The 19,097-nt window shown below is 43.3% G+C and overlaps 3 protein-coding genes across 10 annotated transcripts; 2 read left to right on the top strand and 1 right to left on the bottom strand.

The window, feature by feature from the left end:
• Positions 1-62: 62 nt before the first annotated feature.
• Positions 63-2,615, top strand: mrps18c (mitochondrial ribosomal protein S18C). Of its 2 annotated transcripts, none has more exons than XM_069700974.1 (6): positions 63-167; positions 342-406; positions 573-656; positions 1,482-1,539; positions 1,654-1,713; positions 2,396-2,615. In XM_069700974.1, the coding sequence occupies exons 1-6, from the start codon at positions 107-109 to the stop codon at positions 2,470-2,472; spliced, it is 405 nt and encodes a 134-aa protein (XP_069557075.1). In that variant the 5' UTR covers positions 63-106; the 3' UTR covers positions 2,473-2,615. The 2 variants fall into 2 exon arrangements, with proteins under 2 accessions (XP_069557075.1, XP_069557076.1); XM_069700975.1 differs by having other exon boundaries at positions 64-167; positions 342-394.
• abraxas1 (abraxas 1, BRCA1 A complex subunit) lies at positions 2,482-7,066 on the bottom strand. 7 transcript variants are annotated; one of them, XR_011310999.1, is made up of 10 exons: positions 6,973-7,066; positions 5,864-6,002; positions 5,614-5,650; positions 5,382-5,490; positions 5,113-5,309; positions 4,401-4,520; positions 4,222-4,306; positions 4,003-4,114; positions 3,447-3,531; positions 2,907-2,994 (listed from the first exon to the last, which is right to left on the bottom strand). XR_011310999.1 is itself a non-coding variant. In XM_069700967.1 (9 exons), the coding sequence occupies exons 1-9, from the start codon at positions 7,051-7,053 to the stop codon at positions 2,750-2,752; spliced, it is 1,317 nt and encodes a 438-aa protein (XP_069557068.1). In that variant the 5' UTR covers positions 7,054-7,066; the 3' UTR covers positions 2,482-2,749. The 7 variants fall into 7 exon arrangements, 6 of the variants coding, with proteins under 6 accessions (XP_069557068.1, XP_069557072.1, XP_069557069.1 ...); XM_069700967.1 differs by having other exon boundaries at positions 2,482-2,994; positions 4,003-4,306; XM_069700971.1 differs by lacking the exon at positions 3,447-3,531 and having other exon boundaries at positions 2,482-2,994.
• Positions 7,067-7,269: 203 nt separating this feature from the next.
• gpat3 (glycerol-3-phosphate acyltransferase 3) lies at positions 7,270-18,885 on the top strand. Its single transcript, XM_069700966.1, has 13 exons — positions 7,270-7,352; positions 9,237-9,426; positions 9,582-9,648; positions 12,737-13,025; positions 14,164-14,238; positions 14,341-14,430; positions 14,526-14,619; positions 14,758-14,873; positions 16,049-16,104; positions 16,181-16,266; positions 16,359-16,487; positions 17,508-17,587; positions 18,644-18,885. Exons 2-13 carry the CDS (start codon positions 9,283-9,285, stop codon positions 18,777-18,779), a joined length of 1,362 nt encoding a protein of 453 aa, XP_069557067.1. The 5' UTR covers positions 7,270-7,352; positions 9,237-9,282; the 3' UTR covers positions 18,780-18,885.
• The last annotated feature ends 212 nt before the right edge of the window (positions 18,886-19,097 follow it).

Here is a 19,097-nt window from a genome sequence, read left to right as displayed (position 1 = left end):
AATAACAAACAGTAACCGTCAAAGTGGTCGGAACTATTAGAAAACCCAGCGAGGCGCCGGAAGTCTTCCGTTCCGGCTCCACTTCCGGTCCTGTGTCGGGTCAAAAATGTTGTGCGTGAGGGGTTTCCAGAGGCTAAAGCCTGTATTTCTTCTCCATGCAAACACAGGTGAGTGCTGACTGACGTCGGGTCGGTGTGAACGAGCTTCGGAGTAAAAAAAAACAAAAAAAACAAAACCGGTCGCTGCTCGTCTGAAATGTTAAACGTGATCCTTCCGGCTCTTATACAGCAGTACTGTGATGCTAATGCTAACGTTAGCCGTGTGTCCCCCCCCCCCCGCAGGTGTGAGAAGTCTCACCTCCACCTCAGCTGCTGTCCCGCAGAAAGATGACGCGGTGGGTTGTCGTGTCAGTATGATGTCATCATGTTGGTGATCACAGCGAAACGTCATCAATAACTCTATTCTATCTTTAACTCTATTTGTGTTTAATTCTTTGCATTTTATCTGTTCCTTATGCATCTAATTTCTGACGTCATGTTTTAAAATTTTTTTTTTTTATTATCCTCTTTAAGTTCGTGAAAATGGAAAATCCGTACAAACAGGAACAGAAAGGCTGCATGCTCTGCAACGTCACAGTGAATTACAAAAACATTCAGGTGAGTGATGGGAAAAACTCTCATTTACGATATATATGTGTGTATATATATATATATATAAAATATATATATAATATATGTAAAACCTTTATGAGGAAGTTTGATTGATTTTGCACAAATTAAAAACAAGATTTTATAAAATGAAATAAAAAATCAGTGCCGTGCTGGGAGAGGCAAAAAACAACAACCCGGTGGGCTTATTTGAAGCCTCCACCCGATAATGTGAAACGTTTACCGTTATAGAAAGTTTACATGCACAAGCAATATCGCTACATAAAAATAATGTGAACAAATGACAACAAAACATAGGCTGCAACAATCGCAGCAAAAACAATGAAGTCAATATAAAAGCAAAAAGATACGAGCACGGTGATGGAGGAGAGCGCATGTGCGTGTATGTTGCAGTTACGAAACAGCGGTTACATTTTTTTAACAGCTTTTTGTCAGATGGGAGAGGCCACCCCATAATTTAGTACCCCGATGTCGAAATTGATCACCGACCTCTGCGGGTGACGAATTCAGGGTGAAGACGCGAGACCCGAGTCGACCCGTGTCCCGGGTGTCGTCTCTTGCTCGACGTCGGCAGCGGACGTCTGGAGCGGAGAAACGTCCGATTTTGCAAACCCGATGTTCGAGACCGTAGCCGCAACTCGAGCACGGCGGCAATCACCCGTTAAAAGAAGTAGAAACTAAGGAGTATAAACAAAACAAAAATGACCCGCAAGTTCTTTGACACGTGTACAAATTTGATTCCCCCTCGCAAATCGCGGCGATGAACAAATGTGACGGTGTAGTAACGCCTCTCTGGCCTGTCGTCCCACGCAGCTGCTGTCTCAGTTCGTCTCGCCGTACACCGGCAGGATTTACGGCCGACACATCACAGGTGAGCGGTCGCGTCGCCCGGCGGGTTCGCAGCGGATTTAAAGAACAACAACAACAACAAAAAACGGCAGAAACATTCACGTTTTTGTGTCTCTTTTCCGGGTTTTTTTTCCAGGTTTATGTGGGAGAAAACAAAAGGAAGTGTCTAAAGCCATAAAGAAAGCTCACTCCATGGGTACGTCCACCGCACACAAAACAAACTCTCAGAACATTTTGAATTTATCTCAAATTTTAAACCTTTTTTTTTTTTTTTTAAATATCATAATTGAATTTTCCCTAATCTTGACTTCATAATCATGATTTAAAATGTAATTTTTTTTAATCAAAATTTTTTATCTCAAAATTCTGACATTTTAGTCTTAAATTCTCTTTTTAAAAATTGTATATCTTAAACTTATTTCTTGCTCTTTGACATTTTATATTAAGCTTTTTTTCCCAATCATAACAAGTTGTAACTTTTAATTTAAAAAAATCTTAGTTTTTTTTTTAATCTCATTTTTAAAATATAATAGTTTTGACTTTTTTAAATTAAAATTTTCTTTTATCCTTAATCTTGATTAAAAAAAAAATTAAAAAAAATCATAATCTAAACTTTTATATGATATGGTTTTTTTTTAAATCCGAAAATGCAGACTGAAGATTTAAACTAGTTTACGATGATTTAAGAATTCAAATGTTTCAACTTTAACTTTGAAATTCAGATTATTTTTTTTTACCACGTAAATTTGAATTTGAAAATCTGTATTTGTTTGTTTGTTATTAGTGGACTTCTGTACGTGTGATTTACTTCACAACAAACTGACATTACAAAGTTCTTCACAAACTCTGACCGTTAATAAAACTCTTTCTACGTCCAGGTTTCATGTCGGTGACCCACAAACATCCAAACTTCATGAAGGACCCTAACATCTGCAGCATCAAACATCTGGATTAGTGGATGTGTGTGTATGAACTGTCTCCTTTGTTTAATGTATTCATTAAAGTTTCTCTGCTGAACTTCACGTCTGAAAACATCTGGATTACGGGGCACAGCTGCTCGACAACAATAATCACTGCAACTTTTTTTTTTTTTTTTTTTTTTTAAACAAAACCTTTATCTATTAACAGTTTTCTAACAGTCCTCGGCGTTCTCCGGTCATCGGTGCGGTTTGCTGTCGTGGCAACGAGCTGAATGTCAATCAAATCACGAACAGGAAGTGACCGGACTCCCATCAGCACCTGCTTCTCCTGCGCTTCCTCTCCCTCCCCGGCGGCGCCTCTCGCAGCCTCTTCCGGCAGTTCGTCGAGCTGCTCGCGTCAGAGCTCGCCTGCGTCGTCGCGGAAATGTCTCGGCCGGGAACGGGGAGCGCCTGCAGGGTTAACGTCTGCGTGCAGAGCAGAGGCGAGCGGCCGAACAGAGTTCTGAGGGCTTCGTGCAGCAGCAGGTTGTTCGTCTGCTCCGGAGCGCTGACGGCTTCTGCTCGAACGCGAAACACAAGGTTCAGAGGCAGATAAATTCAAATCAGGCAAACGAGGACACCACGGATTTATCTGGAGTTTAACAAAACAAATCCGGAGGGGAACATGAATCAGAGCCTCGTCTGCATAAAAACTGACTTTTACCTTCATTCATGCAGGAAGTAAGTTAAAAACAAACAAACAGGACCTCATACAGAGCCCTGCGGTACACCTCCATTTAGAAACAAAGACTGACTCATAGAACAGAGAGGAATCTGAATGTCTTCTTCATGCTCTGGTTCCGCTTTTAATTAATCTGATTAATGAACAGCCCAGGAACTCCTCCTCAGGCTCATATTTATCTTCAACTGCAGATCTGTTGTCATAGCAAATAAGATGCTGTTCTGGAGTAATGATTACATCACCTACATGTGGCTTTAATGTCTTTACATAAAAACAAGTAGTTGTTACCGTTATCTAAAGTACTGACGACCAGTCCAGGCGTACCCCGCCTTAGCTTAAAGTCAGCCGGGATAGGCTCCACCCCCCAGTGACCCTGTACAGGACAAAGTGGGTATAGATAAATCCCGACGATAATACGTCCCGCCCACGGATAGCCGTAACGTGACTGCACTACAGGCCTGTCAGTCAAACAGACCCCCCCCCCCCCAAAAAAAAACAAAAAAACAGCTTCTTGAGGCTTATTTTCTAATTAATTATTTTCAGCTGGACCGCCAGAAAACGAATAAGAAGGAGCGACTTTAGCCAACAACACCGAGATAACCGGTAGAGAAACTGTCTTGGCTGAGAATTGTACGAGACCAGTTGAATGGGAGTCCGCGGAGGCTTTCTGGAGGCGACCTCTAGTGGCAGTCGGTGGTTATCGCAACTTAAGGCGCTTCCGCATCGGCTTCATTTTTCAGACCCCGAAGCGACGTCCACTTTTAAATGCAGCCCGCGGCGGTCAGACGCGACCCCGCTGGTCCTCCTCACGCTGTTGTTACGTCAGATTGAATTCCGTTCGTACCTTTTCCTGCCTCGCCCCGCCGCTTCTCACCGAGTCGGCTCCTGAGCGCCGAAACGTCGGCCCGCAGCGTCTCCACCCGACGCTCGCTCTCCTCCACGTCTCTGCACGCTTTCTGTGCGCAAAAAAAACAACAACAACAACAAAAAAAAGGCGGGTGAAGCGGGATGGGGAGCGAAGGCGGCGGGATGTCACGGAGCGCCCGGGCGACGCCTCTCTCACCTGCAGCTCCGCCTGCAGCGAGTCGTTCATCAGGTTCACCTCGGTCACCTCCCGCTGCAGCCCGTCGGCGGAGAAGAACCGGGACCTGAAAACGAGAAAAATGGACAGCTGCACCACCGGCGGGAAACAACGGGACGCGGTGCGAGTTGGGAGGCGCGTGTGCGTGCGGTGGACGGTACCCGTGCTTCTTCATGGTGAGGCCGTAGCCGGCCGCAGAGCACGGAGCCGACACCTTCCAGTAGGCCTGCTGCTCCAGGAGACCCAGGTTGTTGACCAGCACGGGGATGTTGACGAAGCGCCTGCACGGAGACAGCGAACACAAGTCGGTTACGCATGAAGAAGAGGAGCTGTTCAACACCACAGAAGAAGAACAACTCAGCCATGGGTACCAGATTTAGACCCTGTGAAGACAACAACCTTTCTTTTAAAATTTCACCATCTATCAGCCAGAAACTAAAAAAAAAAAGAAGAAATTATTTCCCGGTTGTCAAATTTCCGACGGTCCTTGAACTATAAAAATAAAAAGAGCCAAATCTGATATTAAAGCCTTTAATATCCATTTGTTCTCCATGTGTCATCTGATGTGTCCACATGGAGTAAAGAAGATGAATTTATTTTCAGTTTTTCCAAAATAAACGATGATTTCTGGCGCTCCAACTGTCTTCTGCTGCACACACAAACACGTGATGCTGCTGTTTCCATGGAGACCTGCCGCCGCCGCAATCAATGAGGCGGCATGGAAACATGGAACAGTCTGATCACTGGGTAAAGTTATCCATGCAACGCGCAGCAAGAGGCTCCCCCCGGTGGCACGACGCGGTACTACAGAAACGCCCACAACACATTTTCTGAGGCGCACTGGACGCCACTCTTCTTCTGCACCAGGCTCACCTGCTGCGGGAGATGAAGGCGGCGTACTCCGTCCTGTGGGTGGAGCCCGGCGGCGTCAGGGTGCTGGGCGTCAGCAGGATGAAGATCACGTGAGGGTTGGACAGAGCGCTCTTCAGGCTCTCGTGCACCGTCTTCTCCCTGAAGGTCATCTGCTGCTCCGTGTTCCTGCGCTGCCGGTACCAGCCGATCACGCTGCCCTGCAACACACGCCCAGCGCGTCACGCCCAGCTAGCCCCGCCCACCAAACACACCTGACGCCTGACGCTCACCTGCTTACTGTCCGCCAGCATCTTCTGGACTGCCTCCATGTTCACCTGTCCGCCACTGCTGTACAGTCTGAAACGCACGCAACGCAATACACGACACCTGAAGTACACACTGAAACACACACACGGGCAACACTTAAAATACACACACACACACACACACACACACACACACACACACACACACACACACACACACACACACACACGTTACTGGGTGATTGACAGGACTCACCTGTTCAGTCGGTGGCAGGCGACGTGCTTCTGGACGTCTGCCAGAGAAACATGCAGTTAGTACAAGTACTCGCAGACTGCAGTACAAAACAGGAGTAATACTGCAGTGCAACCAACAGTAATACTGCAGTACTACCAGGAGTAATACCGCAGTACCACCGGGAGCAATACCGCAGTACCACCGGGAGTATTACCGCAGTACCACCGGGAGTATTACCGCAGTACCACCGGGAGTATTACTGCAGTATTACCATTACAGTACTTGTGTAGAAGTACTTGAGGAGGGTAGATGTACTGACGGTAGATTTCCTCGATGTGGATGTGATCCGGCTGCGAGTCGCTGATGGTCACCTGCTCCTCGAACCTGCTCTCTCCGAGGACCAGTCCCTCCTGACAGACACACAAAAGCATCATCACCTGGACGTGGACACTCAGTGTCACTGTGGGCTACATCACCACCACCATCATCATCACCACCACCACCACCATCATCATCATCACCACCATCATCATCATCACCACCATCATCATCATCATCACGGTCTAAAGACTTTTTCCCAACATGACCAACTACATCTGGAAGCTTTGAGACCTTTTACGGAACGAGATTTTTAGGTGTGAAGTTTAAAGCAACAAGTGTTTTGCATAAAATATGAAAAGACATTAAAACTAGACAACTTGTCATCTTGTTGGGAGCCCTGACCTCGGTACCTATGATGTCCTGACCGCGGCTTGTGAACTCCATTTACAATTCTGTGGTTTATTCCAGTGGGTTCGCGTCGACACACTGCCGGGCGGTAACTGGGAAACACTCCTTTAAACTCAAATTGGACTCCTGTGAGGTTTATTTGTTGGATTATACACGAGCCGAATTGTCCATCGGGACCGTATGACACGTTGCAACGTGTTTTATTATCTTTCAAAACGCGCGTTTCCCCGTCAGTAATTGCGTTAACTGTAAACTTATGACATTTTCTGATGGAGTCTGGTGTGTTTGTGCGTACCGATAACCGTTAGCCTGGATATATAAAAAAAGAAAAAAAAAAAAAAAGTTGCACAAACAGCATGGCGGGAGTTTGAATTTCACTCAAACGACACAAACCTCTCCACGGCACCAAACCACGCGCAGAAATCTTTAAAACAATCAATACCGTTCAAATAAAATTTAAACAATTACAAAGTTTGCAAATAACGCGGGGGGGGGGGGGGGGACACTACTTCTTTGCTCCGTTTGCTAGCTTTTCCTCCTTCGCACCAAAACATTTCACCAAAAACCGCCCACCGGGCCCCGTTGGAAAAAAACTAAACTAAACTAAACAAAAAACATCAACTTTAAGGAGGTACGGAAAGCGCTTCTCACCACGTCCGAATCGCTGTTCACATGCTGGAACATTAGAGAAGCCAAAACAATGCCAGACATCCGGACGGTCGGCTCGGTCATCCTTCTTGTTGACGACCGGGTTTTCGGAGCCATCAGAAGCGTCAGTGAACCGCAACGGAACCGCAGTAAAAAAAAATAAAAAAAATAAAAAAAATCCTGCGTTTCTTCCCGCGCAGTTTCGTCCTCGTGAAGCAAGCGGGAAAAAAAAACAACAAAAAAAAAAACAAGAAAGAAAAAAAAAAAGGGGGGGCGGGGCTTCACGAGACCGTCCGCGGACTCGGCTTCACAACCCGGTAACTAACGAGAGGTCCGGTTCGCCTGTCGCAGCCGGACGTTTGAGAGCGTTTCGCCGCTGGCAGGTAATTCACACGTCACACGTACAGGTGTGTGTTTGCTCCGTCTCACCGTCCCTCCGGTTACCGGCCCCGGTTTAATTTAGTTGAGCTGAGATAGCGATCGGTAAACTGGACTAACGGTACAGCTGAAGCTCTCCTCCTTTAACCTGCGTTTCAGTAACGTTACTTTAACGCAACTGAAAATGTAAAAAAAAAAAAAAAAACTTTCAAAGTCCCGCTTTCAGATGTGTATTTTACTCGCGTGTGTTCAATTATGACATAGCCTGTTTATGTTATTACATAATAATATTACATTATTAGGTAATTATTACTTCTTTAATTAACAAACTTGGCTGAGATCGTTTCAACTGCTTTTTTTTCTTCCCAGTCTGGTAATAAATTCATCATATTGTATTCGATTATTGTGCATTTTGTACTAAAAATTTTTTTTTCATTTACACGTAAAAAGTACAAACTTTGTTCTTTTTGATTGATTTGTTATTTTTAAGAGTTCAACAGTGTTATTTCCTCCGTAAGACACTGTTTTATTGAGTTTAATATATTCAATTATGAGTTTTAAGACTTCTTCTATGCATACTAAACTACACTACAAATCGATGATTTGATTTCTCTGGATTGATTAATCAACTGATTGCTGCTGCTCATGTTAAATAAAGCCTTTTGTATATGTTTAAAAGTAAATAGTATGGCTTGATATGTAAATATATTCAGTTTTTATGTTAAAAACAAGCTGAAACAGTCATGAATTACAGAAAAATAATAGTAAACAATTAAAACATTGAACATTTACACCACATACACGTACTGTAAACACACATAAATTACAAAACAGATTAAAATGTAAAAAATGAAATAAATAAGTTTCTACTGTACTTCCTTGTAATGGAGTAGTAATATAAAGTAGAAAAAGGAAAATACTGATTTACAACTACATTAAAATTTCAGTATTGTATTTTTTAATACATTTATTTGATAGCTATTGTTCCTCATTCATTTTAATTCAGAGTTTACTTTAAAAAATACATGTAATAATTTAAAAAATAATAAGATTGAACTACAGCTGGATTTACAGGGCCGTGACTAATTCTCATTATCGACTGGTTGTGCTAATTATTGTCTCGTTTAGTTGATCAATTGTTTCAGTACAGCTGCAGAAAAATAAACGTCATTACGTCTGCAGAAATTTGGTCACAACCAGGTAGCATAAAACATGAAAACTTAAAACACGCAGTTCCTCAAATGTCCACTAGAGGCTCCAGCAGCGGGCCAGGTCCCACAGACCTCGGTGTTAAAACGTTATAACAGATGTATACATGTTTACAGTAGAAATAAGCATGTTTACAGCCCGGTACAAAAAAAAAAGTTTTGGTCTTTGTTGTTAATTTCCGTGCTCACGACAACTGTACGAATTTTTATAGAACTCACCGTTTAAATTGTATTAAGGCCTAAAGTTCTGCAAAATAATGGGGGCGGGGCTGATTTGAGTGACAGGTGGGTGGAGTCACAGCTGCAGAGCTGCAACCAGGCTTTATTTGGACCGCCTCGGGCTGCACCCGCGCACCACCTCTTTTGACCATTTTCAGATCAGCCAGGAGTACGACGGTTAGAGACACTTGGAACTGAGATTTAAAACGCTCTGCAGGAAACCCGAAGGTGACATCACCGAGGCTACTTCCTGTTTTTATATACAGCCTCTAGTCATTAACCAAAGTGACCTGATGATGGCCTAAGGGAAAAAAAAAGAGTCCTTGCGGTTCGTCATGAGGGGAACACGAACTGTTAGCACAACCCGTCCAACAGCTGTCGAGATATTTCAGCGTCGGCCCAGTCGCTCTGTTAAATCGCCAGAAACATGCATTGACCCCAGTGCTGCTTTGCTGTTGGCAGATGATGAGGTGACCTCGGAGCAGCAGACTGACCTTGGCCGTTGGCGATGGAGGACCTGTGGTGTGTGGCTGCGGGCGTTTTCCAGGCGTGGATGTTCGTGGTGGTGTTCTTCATCATGCTGCCTGCCATGTTCGGCCTCTCTCTGGGGGTCTCCGGGGTCTACATCCAGATCCTGGTCAAAATCCTCGAGGTAACCCAGCCGCATGCAGACGGCCTGTCCTCAGGGGAACTTCTGTTTGTGGTTTTTTTACTCAACATGTGTGCGCAGTTAGGAAATGAGCAGCAGCAGCAGCAGCAGTGTGGTGTCAGGCATCAGAGGTCATCTGAAAATAACTGTCTCTGCAGTGGGCCACGTTACGGATCCAGAGAGAACGGCGGGAGCAGCCCAGCATGCCCGTCCCTCTGCCCAGCGGTGAGTCTGTCCACGTCAGCACAAAACAACAACAACAACAACAACAACTACATACTACTACTACTAACAGGGCATCATGATAATAGAACGAAATACACAATCAAAGATCTTTTATTGACACTGAAAACAATGTGAGAAAAACTGGCCTGATGATCAATAATCAATAACATAAAATTATCAAAAAGAAAATACGCTACAGCAGCAACAGAGGAAATGAATGAATAAAAAAAAGGATTTCAAAATGAAATATAAAAAGAAAATTTGAAAAAAATCAACAAACATTTGAAAATAAACAATAGCATTAAAAAAAGACAATCAATAGTAATATGAAAATAACATCATCAATAGAATATACAAAATATGCTGAAGGAAAGCCCATAAAATTTTATATTGTGTAAATTAATAAATATAATAATTAAACAAAAATAAAAATGTACAATAATAACAGGAAAATTAGGAAATAGAATCCAACATGAAATAAGATTAGATAAAAAAATAATTAACAAGCATTTAAAAATAAAAGTTAAATTAAAAAAAAGTACATAAAAAAAAAAAGAACCAGAAACAATCAATACAATAACAATCAAAACATATACTACATATGCTGGAGCAACAATCACAAAAAATATTTGATAACGTAAATAAATACATAAGATAAAGGGTAAAGGAAAAAAAGAACATAATATGTTAAAATATAAACAATAGCATATAATTGGAAAAAATAAAATAAAAAAATCATAGTTAAAAAAATAAGACAAATAAAATTATTGTTATTTGATAATATAAAATCTCTGTTTAAAAGTAAAAAAAAAAATTAAGATCTTTATTTTGAGATTTGAGTTTGAATTCAGTGTTTTTAGCAAACTGCCTCTAAAACGGGTCTGCCTGCGTTTTAGATGTGTGAATTGTTGAAACATTGTGGAGAAGACGGGTCATGTGACAGGCAGACCTTTCTCAGCACATGGTGTCCTGCTCTATGACATATTTGTTTCAGCTCGGGTCATGTGACGTCGTGTCGGTGCTCCCCCATTGGTCAGCTGCAGCGTCTGATATCGGGGTGTCGCTCTGTGGGAGGAAACACACTGCTCGTCTCAGGGTGATGATGCAACAAAGGGTTGCATAACGTTAGTCAAACAGCGGGCTCGAGTCCAGACGCACACACAGACGCACACAGGAACACACAAGAACACACAGGAACACACAGACCCACACAGGAACACAGGAACATACACAGGAACAATCAAACACTCGGAAATACACAGGGACACACAGACGCACACAATAACACACAGACACACACAGAGGAATATTCAGACACACACAGACGCACACACACCCATACACACACCCATACACACACTGGCTCTGCGTGCTGCCGTGTGTCAAAGCTACACGTTTAACCCTTTACAGGCCCGAACTTGAAAACAAATGGAGTGATACGAAACATAAAGAAATCACATAAAAGGGAAGCAAAACAACACAACGACACCACAGACCGAACAAAACGACTAAACAACCACAACAGCGTGCACAGTGTGAATGATTTAAAAGTCCGTCAGCTGCAGGTCACGACTGAGTCACCAGCGAAGACAGTAACAAACCAGGAAACAAACTAAAGGCGAGGAAACGCACGCAGACGAACCAGAAAGAGTTCCAAAAAAATGAACGCAAACAGACTCAAAACGACGACAAGACAACATGGGGAGCTGGAGCATGAGTAAAAAAAGAAAAAAGAAAATTAAACAAAGATATAAAATGGCTGAAAAGAAACCATACAAACACAGTGAGATGAGATACGACTACAAAGAGACACAGAACTACGCAACGCAAAAAGATGCAAAGTGCCCACAAAAAAAAAAAAAAAAAATCGACCACGGAGACACAACACGTGAGTTAGAGTGACTCCCCGCGGTCCTGCTTTCTTTCGACTGTACCCAGTGTCCATGAAGAGGTTAAACACCAGAGGTCAGCGCCCTCATGATCCTCAGACTGCTGGTGCTGAAACATAACACACACTGTTCCTCCGCTGGACCGCTCTAATCTCATTTCAAGGTTTCAGCTTCCCATCAGCTATCCACACAATCAATATTCAGAGCGATTAAAACCGCCAACCAGCAGCTGATTATCATCATCATCATCATCATCATCATCATCACTATTATGCTGAGTCAGAACCGGATCGTTATAAAGCAGAACGGGTGTGGTTCTGTAGTCTGGGGTTACATAAGTGAGTACACAGAGGTGTCCACTATCACCTGACCCTGATCTGTTTATCACCTGACCCTGATCTGTTTATCACCTGACCCGATCTGTTTATCACGTGACCGACGGGTCTCGAACCTGCAGCCTTCGACCCGGTTCTGAGTACATTGCGGAGGTTTCGAACAATATGCAGTGTTGCCCACACATAGTATATTTGGTGATCCATTTCACCGTTTTTTAAATTAATGATTTTTTTTTTTTAAACTTTGCTCCCTCCACTTGTGTCAGTGGAGCAGAGGTTAGTGAGACACGCAGAGATCAGAGGACACAAACACAGCAGAGACTCTCACACTGAGCCGTAAAGAAACGGGTGCTCGTAAATGAGGTAAATAACATAAATACAATATTTCCGGCGGGACCGCAACAGCGGGGGCGGAGCTACCAGGAGATTTTGCCGCAACTTTTCAAATTAAAAGCACTCCAGTTTCACACAGGGTCCAGGTTTTGCCTTAAAGATGTGTATCTTTCGGGAGGGGGTCCCAATCGAAGGGGAAAACACTGGATTATATTTGAACGACTTATTTCAAACTTTTTAAACCAGTTTTTGCCACACAAGAGCCGAGCGCACTGCAGTCGGCATTCATCCAAATCATCCACACGCTGTTGAATTTATGTGTTTGCTGAGTATCAGATTGTTATTGTTCACATAAAAGAAGCTGACTCAGCGTGTTTGGGCGGAGCTCAGCTATGTGAGTAAATGAGTAAACATGAGTAGGTTCTCACACTCTTATTTTGAAAAAGGAGCGCTCAGAGTAAAAAAAAAAAAGAAAAAGGGTTGGAGACCTCCGGCAGGATAAACTGAGCGCTGCCGCTGACTGTGTTCCAGGGATCATAGAGCGAGCGGGGGGCTCCATGGAGGAGGAGATGGGGCAGCTGCGGCGCCCCGGGCCCCCGGAAGGGGCGGAGTTCTGCCTGAGCGACTCCCTGTATTTCTACAAGAAGGGTCTGGAGAGCATCGTGGACGACCAGGTGACCCAGCGCTTCTCCTCCGAGGAGCTGGCCTCCTGGAACCTCCTGACCCGCACCAACCAGAACTTCCGCTACATCAGCCTCCGCCTCACCGTCATCTGGGGCCTCGGCGTCTTCGTGCGATACTGCATCCTCTTCCCTCTCAGGTCAGTCTGAGGCAACTCGACCTCTCGCCTCCTCGGGGAGACGGTGATGGAGTAAGAATCCAGTTTTCAGCGTCTTCGGCCTTCGCAAGAGGCACCTTTTTTCTTTTTTTTTTTTTTAACATTTAATAACGGAAATATTTGAAGTACTTGTATTTTACTCGAGTATTTCCGGGATGTAGCAAAAAGTAATAAATAGTAAAAGTAACAGTCTAAATTTGGAGTTCGCTAAAAGTATTGGTTTAAATGGTTATTTTAAGTGATAAACAAATAGCTTTAAGTAATAAATGCTAAAAGTAATGGATTAAAAAGACACCTTAAAGTAGTAAATCGTCAGCTAACAGGTTTTTTTTTTAAGGTTTGCTAAAAGACATGCATAGGTAAAAAATTATAAACAGTTAAAAGTATTAAAGTCAATGGTTAGGTAAAAATAATAAATAAAATGGATAGCTCGAAGTTAGTTTAAAATAAAGGTTTAAATGATTAAAAGACATAATTGGCCAAAGGGAAAAGAGTTAGGTAAAAGTAAAAAAAAACAGCTAGAAATAATGGTTTAAAAAGTTAGTTAAAATGCATAATTAGCCAAAAGTAATAATCAGTTAGCTAAAAGTAATGAAGTACTTTTAAGTAGTAAATAGTTAGCTAAAAGTAATAGTTTAACTGCTTCGTAAAAATGCATAATTAGCTAAAAGTAATAAACACTTAGCCAAGTGTTCAAATAGATACTTTAAAGTAGCAAATAGTGAACTAAAAGTAAAGACTAAAATGATTAGTTAAGTAATAGATAGTCTAACTCAAACTAACAAATAGTTATCTAAAAGTGATGGTTTAAATAGCTAAAAGACGTAAATAGCTTAAAGTAACGGCTGTATGCTAAAAAAAAAAAAAATTTTTTTTTTTAAAAGTAACATTTGGATCATGGATCATGGATCAATGGATCGATGGATCAATGAATCATGGCTAAAAAGTAGAAATAGATGACGCTGGATCATTTGTGGCAGTAGCTATAGGTGACGGAAAAATAGCTGAAGCCGTCGTCTCAGTTTAGCTGATGACGCTACAAACAAAAGACTGACGCCGTACGAAATTTCAATTGAACCGTCGACGTCCGTCACAGAAGAGACTTGTTGTGTCGCTGCAGGATCACTCTGGCCACCATCGGCCTCTCGTGGCTCGTGATAGGAACGACTCTGGTTGGATTCCTGCCCGACAGCAGGTACGGCTCCTCGCCGAACGCACCACACGTCCGACGATGTTTGCGACTCCTGACGCACGGATTTTCTCAGACGAAGCTGTTTGTACATTTGCCGTGTTTCAGTGTGAAGAACTGGCTGAGCGAGCTGGTCCACCTGACCTGCTACAGGATCTGTGCCAGAGGACTGTCGGCGACCATCCACTACTACAACAAGTCAGTCGCCCTTTGGCCTCCTTTTTCCTTTCACTCGTCGCCGGCGTTACTCTTCATCCTCCTCTTCTTCATGCGTCTCCCTCGTATCTGTGCAGAGAGAACAGACCTCAGAAAGGAGGCATCTGCGTCGCCAATCACACCACGCCGATCGACGTGGTGATTCTGGCCAACGACGGCTGCTACGCGATGGTGAGTATCATCATCATCAGCATCATCATCATCATCACCGTCATCGTCATCGTCGTCGTCGTCATCAGCGACAGCAGGTGTGTCTGTCGCAGGACGGGTTTTTATTTTTTTTTAACTTCTTTTGGATGTCATCCTCAGGTGGGGCAGATTCACAGAGGCCTGCTGGGGGTCCTTCAGAGGTCCATGGTGAGGTCCTGCCCCCACGTGTGGTTCGAGAGGTCCGAGATGAAGGACCGCCACGCTGTGGCCAGCAGGTGACGCTTCAATTTATAACGACTGCCCACAATGTGCCGTTCGGACCGCTTGCTCTGATCTGCTAAAACGAGTGAGTGTGTGTATGAGTAAAAAAATCAGCTCATTTAACTCAAGTAGTTTGATTTTAACATCTAAAGACCCAAAAAGACAATTAGAGAAGTTTAGTAGTGCTACTAAGGGACGTCTCCTTGTGGCTGTTTTGTGTCTCTTTGTTGTTGTTTTGTGTCTCGTGGTTGTTTTATGAGGCTTTATTGTTGTTTTGTGAGTCTCTGTGGTTGTTTTGTGTCTCTTTGTTGCTGTTTTGAGTCTTTGTGGTTGTTTTGTGTCTCTTTGTTGTTGTTTTGTGAGTCTTTGTGGTTGTTTTGTGTCTCTTTATTTTTGTTTTGTGTCTCTTTGTGGTTGTTTTGTGAGTCTTTGTTGTTGTTTTGTGAGTCTTTGTTGTTGTTTTGTGAGTCTTTGTGGTTGTTTTGTGTCTCTTTGTTGTTGTTTGTGTCTCTTTATTTTTGTTTTGTGTCCCTTTTAGCCATTTCAGTATTTGCCATCTTTGAACTGCTCTTTATACAATCATGTTACACAGCAGATTTGACCCACGGTGCCTCCTGACCCATGCGAGTAATCAATTTCTAATAATCAATATGTGTGTCCAGGTCACATTAATTGATTAGATGTATTACAAACAGTTATTGTTACATACAGCTGGGATATAAATATGAATAATTTCATGTACTGTCCTCCTCATTGTTTGCTCTCTGGCGTCTGAACTGTGAAAAAGGAACTTCAATCAGCGAAGTTTTACAAATTCAGTCCGAGCTGTTCCCTTAAACTCTTCGCTGACCGCAGACTCGAGCTCGGGTGTGCGCGGCTCACACTGCTGCTGCGTGACCGTGTTACAGGAAACATGTGGCACGCACGTTAACTGGGAACTCCCCATTGACATAAAGGTCAGGAGCACTGAGCCTGAGGTTTCAGCCAAAAGAGCGAGCCTGAAGTGAAGCAAACAGCCGAGAAATCAAACTGAAAGAGGAGATCCAGAGTCACCATCGGAGGCCCCGATCACCGCCATGGACGGACGCTCGACGAATGATGCCTTTAAATTTAGAAGCGATAAAACTCGCTGCTCTGCTTTGCGACGACTCGGTGAAGTCGGTCTGAAAATGTCTTCTTCTCTCTGCAGGCTGAGAGCTCACGTTGCAGCGAAGACCAAACTTCCCATCATGATATTTCCTGAAGGTCGGTGCCCGCTGCGGCTCGTCATGTGACGACGACGACGATGATGGTTGGATAACTGTGTCTCTGTTTCTAACAGGAACCTGCATCAACAACACTTCAGTCATGATGTTCAAGAAGGGAAGCTTTGAAATCGGAGGGACGATATACCCGGTGGCCATCAAGGTATAAAAGCTCCAGACAGAACAAACGTCCGAACACAGTTTGTCTCAAACCGGACCCGAACTCACCTTCGGTGTTTTTCCTCCGTGTCTCAGTACGACCCTCGGTTCGGCGACGCTTTCTGGAACAGCGGCAAATACAACATGGTCAGCTACCTGCTGCGCATGATGACCAGCTGGGCCATCGTCGTCAACGTGTGGTACCTCCCTCCCATGACCTTACAGGTACGCCCGAGGTGACTCCGCCTCCGAGACCGGCAGCATCACACCTGCCGGGAGAAACACTTTTGATTACGCGCAGCGGGTATCGACTCCGTCAGTCGAACCTGCGTCCGTGTGCAGTTCGTGTTCTTTATCTGATCTCGAACAGGCAGCATATTATCATCTATCATGGCTGATGAGACCACGTAAACATCCCACCTGCCTCTTTACACATTCTATTGCTGAATTCTTTAATTAATTTAACTGAACTGTCGGCTTCCTGCTATTTAAACTGTTGGGTCTCAAACAGTGTTCTGCTGTTTAAAGGTCTAAACTGTTTTCTAATGGTTTTTTTTTTTTTTTATCGAAAGAGGGTACAGAGTCGCCGGAGCACCGAGGTCTGTAACAACATAAATTGTTTTTATGAACAGTTTCCTGGATTAAAATTATAGACGGTAGAAGCTTTAATTCACAGTCTGGCCTGATGGTGGCAGCGCTGTCTCACTGTTCTGATGAGTAAACTAAGACACAACGATACAGAAGTGTGTCCGTTTGGTTCTGCAGCAGCTGGGCGACAGGTTTACTGCAGAACAAGCCTTTTTTTTTAATATATATCAGGAGGGTTTCCTTGACAACCGCTCAGCAGATAAAGATGAAGCCGAAGCTGATGATGATGAGGAGGAATTACTTTCTGGTCAGCTTATTTAAAAGCAGAACCACAGCATGAAGAAGAGAAAGACTTTCAGATTGCTCTCTGTTTCATATTCTTTGTTTCTAAATGGAGGTGTACCACAGGGCTCTGTATGAGGTCCTCTGTTTTTAGTTTTTTTTTTAACTTGCATGAATGAAGGTAAAAGTCAGTTTATATGCAGATGAGACTTTGATTCATGTCCCCCTCCTGTCAGCTGACCCTGATTATCCACCCAAACTATAAACTCCAGGCGAGTCGTACATCCACACAGCGCCGCTCCAACGCACACTGTGAACGCGCAGCCTCGTGTGATGCTAACACTCTCGTCTGTTCTGTGTTTACGCTGCGAGCAGGACGGCGAGGACGCAGCTGGGTTCGCCAACAGAGTCAAATCTGTCATCGCTCATCAGGGAGGACTGCTGGACCTGGCATGGTGAGGACGGTCCTCCGCCAAACAGACCTTCGAACAGTTCACCCATCCTCAGAGGTGGAGAAGCACTAAATGCTCAAGTACGGTGCTGAGGTATTTGTAGAGCGCCTTTCACACAGGTGAGAGCACGTCACTGTGGTTTACAGGTGAGTGACGGCAGATTTGAAACATCGACTGAGCCACAGAGACAGCAGGTGGCGCTAATGCTCTGCCCATAAAAGGAAGAAGAAGAAGAAAAAGAAGAAGAAGAAGAACAGGCATCCAAAGGAAGCGTACTTTTTCCAAAACGCATCCTTTTTCGTTTGACTTCAAATGTCACACTACAAATCACGACGTACACGACCAAAAGGTCAAAGGTCAAGGTGCAGTTTTAAGATGAAGAAGTGTGTCCCTGTTGTACACATACTACATGCGACGGTATATACTTTTTAGAGGAAGCTGCAGTATGTAGTAAAAATACAAATAAGTAGGGTGCAATTCAAAACTTTCTAACACAGCTGCAGTTACAGCTTATCACCACAGGTGTCGCCAAAGAGAGCGAAACGGAGATGTTAATGTCAGTAAAGGTTAAATAAACTTTTCTTTTAAAAAGCCCAAAAAATTGTGTAATTTCAAAAACAAGGTGAAAATCACCACTTTGCAGGATCCAAAGAGATGATTCCAAATGTTTTGTTATACAAATAACCCGAAACTCAAAGAGAGTCAGTTTGTTTTCATAAAAAATAAGCTGGAATCAAAAACTGAATCTTTTTTCAATCATTTTTTTTTTCTCGAAAAATAAAAAAAAAAACACTTCCACTTGTATCGGAGTAAAATTTCGACTAAAATATTCAGAAATGTGAAGCATGTCTGTTTTGTGAAACAAATATTACAAAGGCTCAAAGAGAATCGGTTGGTTTTCATAAATAAGAAGCTGGATGCAAAGACTGAAGTTTAGCTTTAAAAGTTTGGCTTAAAAAATAAGTTTGATTATTGTGTTTCAGCCTTTTTTTGAAACCTCCTTTCATTACTTCCACTTGAAGTTATTTAACGCACGTCTTTGTGTTTTGCATCTGTCAGGGACGGCGGGCTGAAGAGAGCGAAGGTGAAGGACTCGTTGAAAGAGGAGCAGCAGAAGATGTACAGCAGCATCATCTTGGGAGAGAACGGCATCGACTCCCCGCAGACGTGCAGCGACGACTCGGACGATGAATAAACCCGACAATCATCCTCTCAAACACAAACTGTCCTCATCTCCTGTTTGACCTTTGAACTCTGAAAACTTTTATTTGACAAGTTTTTATATCTTTTTGTTCCCCCCCCCCCAAAAAAAGATCCAATCATGTCTTTTTTTTAAAACTTCTTTCCTGATGAGGCTGTCGGAGTGCGTTTCCACCAGCAGGAGGCAGTGTGTGACAACACATTCATCCTCATCCTATTCGTCAAACACTCTTCATCAGAGCTTTTATGTGTGATGGTGTTCTTTATTATTGTCTGCATCTGTTTGAAATGTGTGTAAATATATATTTTCAAA

This window comes from Brachyistius frenatus, unplaced genomic scaffold (genome assembly GCF_029030835.1).
Source record: "Brachyistius frenatus isolate BFR_SWC_R1_liver_20210118 unplaced genomic scaffold, ASM2903083v1 Contig_35, whole genome shotgun sequence".
In the NCBI taxonomy this organism is placed as follows: Eukaryota; Metazoa; Chordata; class Actinopteri; family Embiotocidae; genus Brachyistius; species Brachyistius frenatus.
The sequence above is the reverse complement of the archived record's forward strand: the minus strand, read 5'-3'. Positions and strand labels throughout refer to the sequence as shown.

Bases quoted from the DNA above. Each gene is read 5' to 3' on its own strand.
- mrps18c (XM_069700974.1), top strand. From the start codon at position 107: ATGTTGTGCGTGAGGGGTTTCCAGAGGCTAAAGCCTGTATTTCTTCTC. The intron at 407-572 runs GTCAGTATGATG...ATCCTCTTTAAG, and splicing joins ATGACGCGGTGGGTTGTCGT to TTCGTGAAAATGGAAAATCC. The intron at 1,714-2,395 runs GTACGTCCACCG...TTCTACGTCCAG, and splicing joins AAAGAAAGCTCACTCCATGG to GTTTCATGTCGGTGACCCAC.
- abraxas1 (XM_069700967.1), bottom strand. From the start codon at position 7,053: ATGACCGAGCCGACCGTCCGGATGTCTGGCATTGTTTTGGCTTCTCTA. The intron at 5,651-5,863 runs GTAATACTGCAG...TTTCTCTGGCAG, and splicing joins TCTACACAAGTACTGTAATG to ACGTCCAGAAGCACGTCGCC. The intron at 4,307-4,400 runs GTACCGTCCACC...TCTCGTTTTCAG, and splicing joins CTCACCATGAAGAAGCACGG to GTCCCGGTTCTTCTCCGCCG.
- gpat3 (XM_069700966.1), top strand. From the start codon at position 9,283: ATGGAGGACCTGTGGTGTGTGGCTGCGGGCGTTTTCCAGGCGTGGATG. The intron at 14,620-14,757 runs GTGAGTATCATC...TGTCATCCTCAG, and splicing joins ACGACGGCTGCTACGCGATG to GTGGGGCAGATTCACAGAGG. The intron at 16,488-17,507 runs GTACGCCCGAGG...CGCTGCGAGCAG, and splicing joins TCCCTCCCATGACCTTACAG to GACGGCGAGGACGCAGCTGG.